General features: G+C 35.3%; 4 protein-coding genes across 4 annotated transcripts in view; 3 read left to right on the forward strand and 1 right to left on the reverse strand.

Annotated features, from left to right (window-relative positions):
- The window catches only part of LOC100638997 (uncharacterized), a 7,842-nt gene extending 3,676 nt beyond the window's left edge, over positions 1-4,166 (forward strand). The window contains exons 6-10 of the mRNA XM_003389805.3: positions 2,286-2,367; positions 2,414-2,463; positions 2,984-3,073; positions 3,492-3,572; positions 3,810-4,166. Coding sequence (XP_003389853.2) covers positions 2,286-2,367; positions 2,414-2,463; positions 2,984-3,073; positions 3,492-3,572; positions 3,810-3,926 — 420 coding nt within the window. The 3' untranslated portion in view covers positions 3,927-4,166. The remainder of the gene's footprint in view (positions 1-2,285; positions 2,368-2,413; positions 2,464-2,983; positions 3,074-3,491; positions 3,573-3,809) is intronic.
- Positions 4,167-4,197: 31 nt separating this feature from the next.
- Positions 4,198-8,058, forward strand: LOC109586101 (Down syndrome cell adhesion molecule homolog). The gene is made up of 11 exons (XM_020002270.1): positions 4,198-4,337; positions 4,510-4,860; positions 4,943-5,263; positions 5,347-5,619; positions 5,665-5,955; positions 6,017-6,298; positions 6,351-6,611; positions 6,795-7,082; positions 7,151-7,424; positions 7,478-7,534; positions 7,582-8,058. Exons 1-11 carry the CDS (start codon positions 4,259-4,261, stop codon positions 7,982-7,984), a joined length of 2,880 nt encoding a protein of 959 aa, XP_019857829.1. The 5' UTR covers positions 4,198-4,258; the 3' UTR covers positions 7,985-8,058.
- A 111-nt stretch (positions 8,059-8,169) lies between these two features.
- Positions 8,170-9,829, forward strand: LOC109586102 (uncharacterized). The gene is made up of 2 exons (XM_020002271.1): positions 8,170-8,989; positions 9,037-9,829. The coding sequence occupies exons 1-2, from the start codon at positions 8,258-8,260 to the stop codon at positions 9,718-9,720; spliced, it is 1,416 nt and encodes a 471-aa protein (XP_019857830.1). The 5' UTR covers positions 8,170-8,257; the 3' UTR covers positions 9,721-9,829.
- Positions 9,718-13,298, reverse strand: part of LOC100638231 (protein C9orf72 homolog) — a 4,111-nt gene continuing 530 nt past the window's right edge. Inside the window, exons 2-12 of the mRNA XM_003389800.2 lie at positions 11,407-11,717; positions 11,214-11,345; positions 11,047-11,111; positions 10,928-11,000; positions 10,748-10,873; positions 10,594-10,677; positions 10,449-10,537; positions 10,336-10,399; positions 10,155-10,264; positions 10,025-10,100; positions 9,718-9,974 (exon numbers count right to left, since the gene is read on the reverse strand). Of these exons, the coding sequence (XP_003389848.2) occupies positions 9,807-9,974; positions 10,025-10,100; positions 10,155-10,264; positions 10,336-10,399; positions 10,449-10,537; positions 10,594-10,677; positions 10,748-10,873; positions 10,928-11,000; positions 11,047-11,111; positions 11,214-11,345; positions 11,407-11,717 (1,298 nt within the window). The 3' untranslated portion in view covers positions 9,718-9,806. The remainder of the gene's footprint in view (positions 9,975-10,024; positions 10,101-10,154; positions 10,265-10,335; positions 10,400-10,448; positions 10,538-10,593; positions 10,678-10,747; positions 10,874-10,927; positions 11,001-11,046; positions 11,112-11,213; positions 11,346-11,406; positions 11,718-13,298) is intronic.

Raw genomic sequence — 13,298 nt, forward strand, 5'->3', positions numbered from 1 at the left:
AAAATTGAAGGACTCAAGAAGGTCCTGTCTGCTTTAGCAGAGAGAGAGGGTGAGATCAGAGAGAGAGGAGAAGGAGTCTTAGAAGAAATACATGAAATGGTAGAGGAAATGATGAATGCTCTTCGTGAGTCAGAGAGGAAACTGACTGAGCAGGCAAAGAGGGTCACTGATGATAAACTAAAGGTGCTGTCAGAGCAAATGAAATCAGCAGAAATGAGTTTGAGTGTTCTGGAGGATGTTGAGGATTATGTGGAACAGAGTCTGAAGACAGGCAGTCCTCAACAAGTCCTGAGGTGTAAGAAACAGATGATGGAGCGTATGAGTGAAGTTACTGCAGGGATCAATGTGGAGGAGTTACACCCAAAGGAAAAGGCCGACTTTGTATTGAGTGAAAATATCAAATCGCTACATCACATTGGAGATATTGTCTCACTACAGCAGTGTAGAGTGAAGAAGATTGATCGTATTACACTTGCTGGCAAAGCAGTTTCATTTTCACTATCAATGGAGGCACCAGATTCATCTGTTTTGTGTGTTCCCCTCTCTTCTCTGAGGTGTAGTCTAGTACCAGTTGGTAAAGGTGATCAACCCATTGACACTACAGTCACTACCACCAGCACTGATCCTGGAGTGTATAGGATACAGTGTAACCCTTCAACCAGTGGTACTCATACAGTAAAAGTACAAGTATATGATGTACACCTTGAGGATACCTCACTAGTCATCCCTATCAATCCTTACCTTGATAACATCACTCCAGTACGTACTATAACTGAGCTTGAGGGTCCCTGGGGAGTTGCTGTAACTGATGATAATCATGTTATAATAACTGAGCATAGTGGTAACTGTGTAACAATACTGGATAGAGAAGGAAAGAAAGTGAAATCATTAGGAGGGGAAGGAGGAAGTGGTAATTTCAAGTTTTCTTGTCCTCGTGGTGTAGCCATTACTCCAGACAAATTCATTCTTGTATCTGATAGTAAGCACGGCCTGATCCAGAAGATAAGCATGGATGGATACCTTATAGCATCAGTTGGTAAGTGGGGCAGTGGACCACTAGAATTCAGTTATCCTGGTGGTATAGCCATTTCTCCTATAACAGGACAGGTTTATATTGCTGATTGGCGTAATCATCGTATACAAGTCTTGAATCCTGATCTAACCTTCTCTCATTCATTTGGTAGTGAAGGATCAGCTAATGGACAGTTTAAGTATCCATATGACATTGCTATTGACAGTCAAGGATTAGTGTATGTTGCTGATAGTTATAATCATCGCATTCAGAAGTTCTCTCCAGATGGAAAGTTTGTGGGTCAGTTTGGTACTGAAGGATCTGGTCCTGGACAGCTTAATGGTCCAACAGGTATAACAATAGATGCTGCAGCTACTGGTCTAGTGTATGTTAGTGAAGAGGGTAATCATCGTATATCAGTCTTCACTAGTGATGGTGTGTTTGTTAGGAAGTTTGGAAGATTAGGCAGTAATATTGATCAGTTTGGCTATCCTTATGGATTAGCATTAGATAAAGATGGATTCTTGTATGTTTGTGATAGAGATAATAATCGTCTTGTTGTTTATTAGTTATTAATTATTTCTTTTATATTGTTAATGATCATTATTAGTTAATTATATACTGATACAGTCACTGGTATGTGTACTGAGAATACACTCAACATAACTTCAATAGCACCACAATATCCTAATAACTAGGAGAAGAAATTATTTCTCCTTTTGAAACTCTGTATAATTAGATTACTTGTGCTTACTGTAAGATATATAGTGACGCATAACATATAATAATTATTATTATTAGAGACAAATTTGCAAATTCCCAATACATCAAAATACTAAATAAAGTCAAACTTAAATTATATGCTTGTTAATTATATGCAGTACAGTATATGCGTCAATGTAGTATTAAACATGTATAGCATTAATATGTAATGAATATAGTTGTATAATGTGTATTACTGGTACTTGTGAATGTATACATATCATATTACTAATATCAGTATATTCATGTACTGTGTACTAACAGTGCTGTATGTGAGTTAGTATATTATTAGTATATTCATTTACATTATTAGTATATTGTGTGTGTATTTAGTGGGTGGGTTAGTCAGTCCTTGTTATGTTCCAATGCAGAGGCCACTCTCTAAAGCAGTTTATACTTTACTAACTAGCTCCAATAGCTCAGTACAAGTATGGATTGATTATTATAATGATATAGTACTATTTGTTAAACTTATTTATTTATTGTTATTATTATTATTATTTATTGTTAGAGTGTTGGTTCAGTGAGCAGTGCTGGTGCTGACAGTGGAGTGGAACTATTGAGAAGAACAACAGCATACGTCATACCAAAATGTAATTAATAATAATAAATTAATATTAATCATCTCTCCTCCTACAGCTACCAGTAACAGCACTAATATCAGTTATGATGCTAACTCTCTTGGAACAGTAAGTGAAGGGAATATAATATTATTAGTTTATTGAGTGCCAGAATGATGCATATACCATATAGTGGAAAATTTTCGTGGATCCGTCCAAAAATCAATTTCGTGGCTTTAATTTTCATGGTTTTCTACAATTCAGCCATCTTAAACCGTATAAAATCGATTTTCGTGGATTTTATTTTCGTGGGTTTTGAAAAAAACGCGAGATCCACAAAAATTTTGGGCCACGAAAATTTTCCGCTATACGGTACATGTACTTATGTTGTGAAGAAAGTTTGAGCTGATTCTGATCAAAATTAGATTTTTTTACAAATTTTTAAAGTTGCTTCAGAATTGAGCCAAAGTCCCTGTACTATAGTACATGGTCTCAGGCCAAATTTTGCCAAAAATGAAAAGGTGAGAATTCTCCATTTTTATTACATTTTCTGATGCATATACATATTCTTATCTTGTGTAGAAAGTTTGAGCTGATTCCGATCAATATTTATTATTATTATTATTATTATTATTATTATTATTTCTAGTATGAGGTGACGTTAAAGAAGAGTCCTACATTAGGATTGGGTATTACTGGAGGTAAAGACGGAGAGAATGCCATCAAACCTGGAGACAAGGTACCCTCACTGATAACAACTAACACATTATTACTGATTGAATGAGCCTTAACAAACCAATGAGGCCAATATGAATTACCCATTGCAGGATGTGTAGCCTGTTAATATACCTGCTCTAATGGGGAACAGAAATACCTTATAGCTGGCCGTACATTATTTAGATGTTTTGGATAGCCCATTCACCATCATTTGTACATGTATACTGTAACTGATGAATATTTTAGACGTCAAATAGTCTAATTATTGTTGAAAGTTTCCGTCAATACATTTAACAGATAAACAGATTCAGTTTCAACATTAACTTGTAGCAAGTAGTGTACTGCTATTTAGACAAACATGTTTATTGAGGGACAGTTTTATTATTGTAAACATTCCTATACATTCCTGGCACTGTTTTTATGATTGTTTGTGTGCTTAGGGATTTTACGTGTTTCGACTGGTCAACAACCTACCAGCTGCTAAGTGTGGGAAGATCAGTATTGGAGACAAGATACTAGCAGTAAGGAGGGAGGGAGGGAGGGGTGGGGATAATATTAATAGATAATGTGGTTGAGTATGATTTGACGAATTGAAGTCCATTCGTCATAATTTATTCCCAGTTTAATTATGGCTCTATAGCAGCATATGCATGATTTAAGTTCTGCAAAAAATGTACCTTTTTTTATTCAATTCATCAAATTTTATCGCTAAAATATAGACTAGCTATAAATTTTATTTATTCATTATTTGTTAACAGGTGAATAGTGTTGATGTCAGTAATTTGCTAAACGAACAGTTAGTGAAACTACTGACTAGTGAAGACGTGTATGTAACTATACTGTTTGCAAGAGAACCGTCCATCACACTGTTATAGACCAGCACTCATCAATGATCCACCCCCTCCCTCTCTCTCTCTCTCTCTTCATCAATGTGTCAGCATTTTAATAACACGATTATTTTAATATTATATATTTACTGATAATTATCTTTTAAATAATATCGTCATTAATCATTATGTTGTTGTTCTTGTTATAATTTTATTTATTATTTTGTTTACTGTGACCTGCACATGAGCTCAGTTGTTGGCTACTTTTGAAGTTATCATTTCATCAAATAACTCACATACCATGAATACTGATAATGATATTCATAGACCCATTCACTACTAATTAGCTTCCACTAGTAGCAACAGATCAACAGTTTGAAATGGACTACCTTCTGCTCTTCTACTCTCTCCTGCTCCTCACTATTGTGGATCAAACTGACTCCATCAGACCAGCCACTGGTAAGCAATGACTCGAACATTATCTTGTGATTTGTGGGCTATACCTCCTCTCACAACACAACTGGTAGCTTACCCATAGATACTCTAATATCTATGATCAAGAGTGCATGTACCTACCTAATTTAATTGTATGAATATCTATCATTATATTTATCATTCATTGTACTGTTAGGTGCTGGACTATATCTATCAAGTGATCCAGATAGTTTTCTTCCTGATTATTCCATGATTGATACTGATGCACTGGGGCCCAATACCACACTGGTCTGTATATCCTCAATGAATGATACTAGCACTATTGGCCTGTGGTATTATCCTACTGGAGACCTGGTCCCAATGGCAGCTATTGATAATACTGGCCCATTCAGCAGTGTAAGAGGAACTGGTAGTGTATCACTGAGGAGGAATGATGAACTACTGGAGCCTATTGAAGGATTGTATAAGTGTATCATTAGTGATGAGACTGGAGTCAATGTAACACTGGTCATTGGTCTATACAATACTAGCTCCTATGCCCTCAATGGTGAGTCCTATTCCTCATTGCTATGGTTTGTGTTACAGTACATTCCTTTAATGTTGATACATTCCTCTGTGGGTGGGTGTAGGTGGACCAGTTACTGATGCAAACATGACCCTGGGTTTGTTTTCACAAAGTCACATGAACCCTCCAACATTTTCTCTCTCCTTCAATGTATCCAATGGACCACCCACTCTCATTACATGCTACATTAATGGCAGCCCAGTACACCATCATTCATTGGAGCGTATGATAGTCAATGGTAGTGGATCAGTTACTGGAGTATCAGTAGTGGTTACTAGTAATGAGACTGGTACTTATACTTGTACTGTATCTAATGACAGAGTATTTGATGGGACTATTAATGGGGTTACTGCAACTAACAGCACCACAACACTAGCCATTACTAGTAAGGGAACTATTATGATGATAATGATAATAATAATTATTATTATTATTGTTGTTGTTGTTGCTGTTGTTGTTGTTGTACAGGGTCTGATGCTCCAGTAAGTTTCAATGCTTCAAGGAGAAATACTGGTCTAAATCATGTAAGGCTCTCTTGGTCAGCAGTACCAGGAGCTACTGAATACGAGGTCTATCTCAGTATAATGAAGTTCTCATTGTACAGAAGTTTAGCAAATTCAACTGAAACACAGGTGGACATAACATCAGGATTGTTTGAAAAACATAATAATACATTTGATGTCATTGCTTATGGTAGCACTTCTTTACCAAGTATACCTGTTAATACTACCATTACATTAAGTAAGTAATAATAATAATCATTTATTATTTATCCCATACAAATAGCTGTTCCGACTATACATGATTTTACAGTTATTGATCGCTCCACTTCTAATATGACATTGGAATGGAGTCCTCCTAATGTTATAGCTCCAAACTCTTATAATATTAATTATCGATGTCATAGAGAATGTGATTTATCTGATCTAAAAAGTGAAGAATTTACTAATGTCCTCTCACCTCATCAAGTCACTGGAGTAGATCCATACAGTACCTGTGGTTTTGATCTCATTGGTGTCTATGGAAACGAAATTATATACCTTGTTACCAATCGTCAAGGCATGACACTCTCAGCAAGTAAACACTAATAATATGGAAATGCACTACCATTGTCCTCCCTCCCTTTCTCTTTCTCTAGCTCCTACTGCTCCAGTAGGTTCCATTACATTTACATCAGTAACTTCAGAATCAATGAATGTATCATGGGGCCCTGTACCTTGCAATGGAAGGAATGGACTCATTGCTGGATATTACCTATCATACACTGGGTCTACTCTTAATATCACTGGTAGTGATACTAGACACACTGTACTGGATGGATTAATGCCATACACTAACTATACAGTATCAGTCACTCCATATGGTGTCAATGGTGAAGAGGGTCCTCCATTGGATGGAGCCCAGTTAACAGGAGAGGGTGGTGAGTTGATAGCTAACGACAAGTTCTTTGTGATAATACTCTAATTGTCTAGTACCTGGTCCAGTACAGGGTATATCAGTAACAACTACTGGAGTAACAGATATGAGTCTAACATGGGCTAGACCACTGACCACTAATGGAGTCATTACTGTTTATGAAATAGGCTACAATCATAACCTGATCAATACAACAGATACATATATTAGTATCAATGGACTGGCTCCTGATACTAGTTACACTGTCAGGATAAGAGCATACACTAGTGCAGGGTCTGGTAACTGGAGCACTATAGTACAGTCTACCAGTGACATACGTAAGCTAGACTGTACTCATGTACTTGTACCAGTATATTGCTTCATGTGGCAGTTAATGTATAATTTGACTTGTCCATTATTGCTATTGTGTCATTTGTTTTTCTTATTGTTGTTGTTGCTTTTGTTGTCATTGTTGTTGTTATTGTTATTATTAATATTGTTTGTTCTTTTCTTGCACACAGCTACTGTTAATGGCCTATCAGTATTACAGTTGAACAATACATCAGTTAATGTCACGTTGAGGATAACACCCTTCCTGACAACTGCAGTGATAAGATATAAAGTGTACTATAGTAGCAGTGCTGGTAATGGTACAGGAACTAGTGTAGTGTTTAATGATACTAATGGAGTCATCACTGGACTGGGGACTAATATGAATTATACTATGAGGGCATGGATAATAATAATAATAAATAATGGAACCAATTATGAAGGAATGAGATCAGAACCTACAACCATACTGATTGAAGGTAATTGTTAATAATATTAATAATAATAATAATAATAATTATTATTATTATTATTAATATTATTATAGATCTAAATACTCAATCAACAACATCAATGATATCACCCAGTATCACACTAATGCAATCAAGATCAGAATCAAAATCAGAATCAATATCAAGGTCAATGATAGTCACTGAATCAAATACTATATCGAGTAACGTCAACACTGATTCGGGACTGATAATTGGCATCAGCGTGTTAAGTGGATTAGTGATTGGTCTTTTAATTGTAATATTAATAATATTAATATTAATAATGATGAAAAGGAGGAAGAGGATCAAGAGATCACTGGACATTGGAAGGTATGATAATTGATATTCATAATTATTATAATGACGTTTTAATTTGTTTATAGAGGCACTGCTTCTCCTGCTGGCATTACTACGTCCACTGTTATTCTTAACATGCACTGGTAATTCATTAAACAAATATTAATAATAATTAATTATAATCCTATAGTGGTGTGATTGAAAATCCAACATACAGTAAAGTGGAAGAGTCAATGGCTAATGGTGGATCACCACCACCAGCAGCATCAGCACCAGTGGTATATGATGTACCTAAACTGAGTGACACTGATGGACACTATGATACACCTACACTACCAGCAAGAATAAAGGAGACACCATATGAGGACATTGATGGGGAGAGGATAGACATTACCCCATCAGACTATGAGGTACCATCACTGACTCTTAATGGACACCATTTAGCAGATGATGGAGGAACCTCTATTGTCATTGATAATCCACAAACTTATGAAGTACCTTCTCCACAATACGACAGTAATAATAATGATAGTAATAATAATAATAATAATATATCACATCATATTGGTGACTCATATATGACCATGAACTAAATATTATTTTATCAGTTTATCAGTGTACATGTGATTGCTGTAATTTCAATTTAATATTTATGCATTTGCCAAATGAAGAAGCCAATATTTGATATTACATCTAACGTTATTTGTTATTTTGTATTTTAATTGCAATAGCAACGGAAACCAATTAGTGACAGAGCTGTGAAATAGCTAGCTTATAAAAGAAATTTCTCTTTAATTTCTAACATTCATCATCATCATCATCATCAGTGCTTTGTATTAAGAGTAGGGAAGAGAGAGGAGCTGACAATGGCTGAAATACCTGAAATGATTGAAGAGGCTAATGTGGCCCTGGAAGAGAACGCTGAAACTCTATCAGCAACAATGGAAGTTGACCTCAGTGTTGGGAGCGACCTTGCTGAGACCAGCTGGGTAGGTAACACAATGGAGTTAAACATGGCTGAAACCTCAGCAATGACCAAAGACGTAACCGCCAGTCTAATGTCTGATGCCCTTTCTGATGAATCATTATTTGGAAGTACCTCTAAACTAGCTAATGAGGTTGAAACTCTCATGGGGTTCCCTTATGGGGAAGAGACAGCAGCTGTCTCTACTGATGTGGCTAATGCTTCAGGAGAGATTTCAAAACTGGAGACAGAAACTGAAGCATCTGAAATGTCCAAATCAGCAAAATGGTCGAAGACTAAACTGGTGGGAAAGATCTTTATGTATGGAACTGGTATTCTCCTTGGGCTGGACTGGATTGCTGGTAGACTAGCAGGAATCATCACTACAATGATGGACGCTGACAACGCACCAAGCTGGACCAAGGACATGACTGACGCTGAGAAAGAAGAGCTGAAAGATGTGACAGCGGCTCTACCTAAACTGAGTATCATACTCCAGAGCTGGGTCAGCCAATGGAAGACTTACAAAGACAAAGACGTTGACCTGGGGACTCTGAGGGTGACCATTAGCAGCACTCCTCATGATGTACCAGTAATGCTCATGCTCTTTTATGCATTCAGAGACATGGATGGGGTAGGAACAGAATTGAGAATATAAAATATTTATTATTATTTTTGTAGATGATTACTAACACGAAATCAATATTTTCAGGTGGTACGGACTCATTGAGTGCAGCAGATGTTATTGTGGCCATGAATAACATATTTGTGGTGCTGGCTGATGCTCTTTCAGTCTATGAAATGAAGAAACAGTCAGCTTATCTCAAAGCACACCAATTTCCACCAAAGGAAGACCAAGAGACCCTGAATAAGATCATCATGAGCTTCAAAGATGGAGAAGCAAAGGTCAAAGCTGTTGGGGTCAAGTACTTGCGTTTTGCAGCCACTAATGCAGTGACAGCATATCTTCAAGTGAAAATCACCAGAGATATTTATCACAGTCTTCAGAATATTGTACTACCTCAAATGAGAGCAGCTGCTAAAGCTGCTTTTAAAGACGCAGCACAAAGTCACATGGATGATGAGAAAGCTGCTATTCAAGCACTGGCCTGGGTACCAGGGGCTGGTATATCAATGGCCAGGGATAAGATTGCTAAGGAGCAGAAGATTGCAGCTGAAGAAGGAACAGCAGCAGCTAAGAAAGCAGCTGAAGACAAGTTAGCTGAACTGAGGCCTCAAGTTGTAGCAAATGCCAAACTAGCAGCTAAGAAGCACACTGACGTTGACCAGAAGCAACTTAAAATCATTGCTGATCTTGCAATTGATAGTGCTCTGGGGCAAGTTAAATCAGCTGTCAAGAAATGAACAATTTAAAAATGACTGATACTTATTAGTAGTTAGTATAGGACACACAGTAGTAATACAATAGTTGAAATATTTCCCTTTTATAGTTATACAAACTCTAGATCAGTTAGTATGTGTTCAATGTCTTTCTGTGGGTCTCCTAGTACGTCTTTGTAGGAATTGGGTCGTATTTTCTCAGCAAAACAAAGTATCACTGATAGATCCATCGGTGACTCACCCAAACCAAGCTCCTTCATTAGTATATCCTTATTAACCTTTAAAAGTGATGATAGTTATAATGATTATGATCATTTCTATCACTCACTTTGGGCATTGTGTCTTCACCTTTCACATGCCAGACTGTACCACTGGAAGAATCTGTAGCAGTAACAGCAGTCTCTCTATAATAATAATAATAATAATAACAACAACAATAATAATAAATTAATACTCACATTTCAGCTTCAATATACTTGCAAGCAGTGATTGCCTTTAGCTGCAGTAACCTCATGAACTGATCAATGAAGAGGTCCCTTGAACCATCAGACATTGGTAACAGCATTATCTATTGTAGTTATTAATAGTTATCAGTAGTTATTAATAGTTATTAGTAGTTATTAATAGTTATTAAGTCACTTGTCTAATGAAGTCCTTCACAGTATGAGATACTTTTCCTTTCTCAAATGGAAGCAGGTCATCACTAAAACAAATATTAATTATTAATCAATTAAATCTCTTATAATGCTTACAGTGTTTTAGCGTATCCGTTGGTATTTGCTGAATTATTCTCATGCTTTCTTCTCAAGTATACAGGAACTGTTGATTCATTAGTGTAGATCTAATATACATTGATTAATAATAAACATTTGATAGGTAACAGTTAAAGTATATTACCTTGTTCTTGTCCATGTCTATCACTGTTGATGGAAACTTACTCTTCCACAAATAATCAAGAGGAAAAGGGAACGATCCATCAGGCTATGATAATAACAACAACAATAATAACAACAATAATAATAACAATATTGATGATGATAATGGTGGTTACCTTCTTCACGTATCCCTGTAAGAAGAGGTTTGGTATGTATCTTTTTCCCTCACTCTTTGATTGAGGAACAATCCGTGACATCTTACGCTCTTTAGGTGACAGGAACAGAGCAAGTGTATTTAACATCTGTAAACAACAACAACAACAATGAAAAGAACAACAACAAACAAACAATGACACCTTCATTATGATGTCTTTATCTTCTCCAAATATAACAGTGTGACCTCCAATCTGTAGGTGACAGGTGATTGCTCTGTACAATGATAATAATAATAAATTAATTAATAATGATGAATTACTCTGATAAAAAGTCAATCCATCCTTTCAATTTTGAGTTTTCAAATCCAAGAATAGTGTCGTCAACCTAATAACCATTAATAACTATTAATAACCATTAATAACTATTAATAACCATTAATGGCTATTAATAACTACCAATAACTATTAATAACTATTAATAACGTACAGTTATGTCCAGTGGTATGCTCTCATATCTAACTGAGAGCATCACCTGGGACAGTCCTTGCAACTTGTGAGAGAAATCACACAAAAACTCTTCAACTTGTTCTCCGATTAATCCTTTCACTGGCCTCTCATACTGTAAACAACAACAACAACAATAATAATAGTAATAATAATAATAATAATAATGATAATACCTTCTTTTCTTCCATTTTATTGATGATTTGTTTCTTCAGTATTGATCTTATCTTGTCTTCACACAGTGAGTATCGCGGCATGAATTCAGCCAATTCCTTATAAGGTAGTGTCACATAAAATGCAAAAAGAGCCATTTTCCCTCCTCTCAGTGGGGCCCTGAATATGAAGGAACTGGCTATTAGATCAAACTTCTCTAGTGCATAGAATTTTGTTTCAATTCCATTTATTTTGTCTTCCCTGCAAGCTTCATCTTTAATGACGTAACTTGATATCAATATCAGCTGATCCATGCTGGGGGCTTCAGGTTGGACTGTAAAAAATAAATTAAAATACAATAAATGCATTAAATACATTATAATTATGATATACAGAAAGTTTGAACTAATTTTGATCAAGTGTGGACATTTTACGAATTTTTAAAGTTTCTCCAAAATCAAACAAAAGTCCCTGTACAGTACAGGAAGGGATTTTTGTCAAGTTCACCAAAATTGAAAATTTAAAAAATTCTCAATTTTATTACATTTTCTGATACATATACATGTACTTATGCTGTGTAGAAAGTTTGAGCGGATTCCAATTGAGTTTGGATTTTTTATGATTTTTCAAAGTTTCTCCAAAATCGGACAAAAGTCCCTGTACTATAGTACAGGAATTTTTCTAAAATTTCACCAAAAATTGACAAGTAGAAAATTCCTCAATTTTATTACATTTTCTGATACATATACATGTACTTATGCTGTGTAGAAAGTTTGAGCGGATTCCAATTGAGTTTGGATTTTTTATGATTTTTCAAAGTTTCTCCAAAATCGGACAAAAGTCCCTGTACTATAGTACAGGAATTTTTCTAAAATTTCACCAAAAATTGACAAGTAGAAAATTCCTCAATTTTATTACATTTATTGATGCATATACATGTACTTATGTTGTGTAGAAAGTTTGAGCGGATTCCAATTGAGTTTCGATTTTTTATGATTTTTTAAAGTTTCTCCAAAATCGGACAAAAGTCCTTGTACGGGAATTTTTGTAAAATTTCACCAAAATTGACAAGTAGAAAATTCCTCAATTTTATTACATTTATTGATGCATATACATGTACTTATGTTGTGTAGAAAGTTTGAGTGGATTCCGAACAAGTTTGGATTTTTTACGAATTTTTAAAGTTTCTCCAAAATCGGACAAAAGTCTGTGTACTATAGTACAGGGATTTTGGTCAAATTTTACAAAAATGCTCAGATCTGCAGCTCTGGAAGAAGCACTGAAGCAATTAATTTTTTACCAACTACTGCAATTCTTTAGTGGAGGTTTCCAGCTAAAAGAAGGTATTAATCTTACATGTTACTATTTTATGAAGTGTGTGATTTTATTTTATTTTAAAAAGCAAACAATTAATTAATGTTATGATATGCAATGATAATATGAATGACAACAGCCTGGAAGAACAGGAATAGATGCAAAATTGTAGGGAAGATGGACACTCTCAGCTCACAGCTTCTTGAACAAGGACTTGTGTCAAGACTAGTATTAATTTCACTTGTCATCAGGATAGTTGATATTCCTTCAGCATATGTCTATTCAATGCTGTCTCTCATAAATGATGTAAAGTCATAACAATGATAATAATAATAAAGAAAATTATTGTTTGTGTAAAATCAACAAGCATCACAATGGCAACTAAAGAAATATTATAAATATCATAAAAAATCAACACAAACAAGAACATACAAAATTTAAAAAAACAAGGTTAAGTAGGATTCCGAACGACCAACGAAAATACGAAATGAAAATCCTACTCGTGACGCAAATTCTACTCTACATTGCAAGGTGATCCGTAATTCTTACATAATAAGATTGAAAGTACAATGTAGAGTAGAATTTGCGTCACGAGTAGGAT

This window comes from Amphimedon queenslandica, unplaced genomic scaffold (genome assembly GCF_000090795.2).
Source record: "Amphimedon queenslandica unplaced genomic scaffold, v1.1 AMPQUscaffold_12947, whole genome shotgun sequence".
In the NCBI taxonomy this organism is placed as follows: Eukaryota; Metazoa; Porifera; class Demospongiae; order Haplosclerida; family Niphatidae; genus Amphimedon; species Amphimedon queenslandica.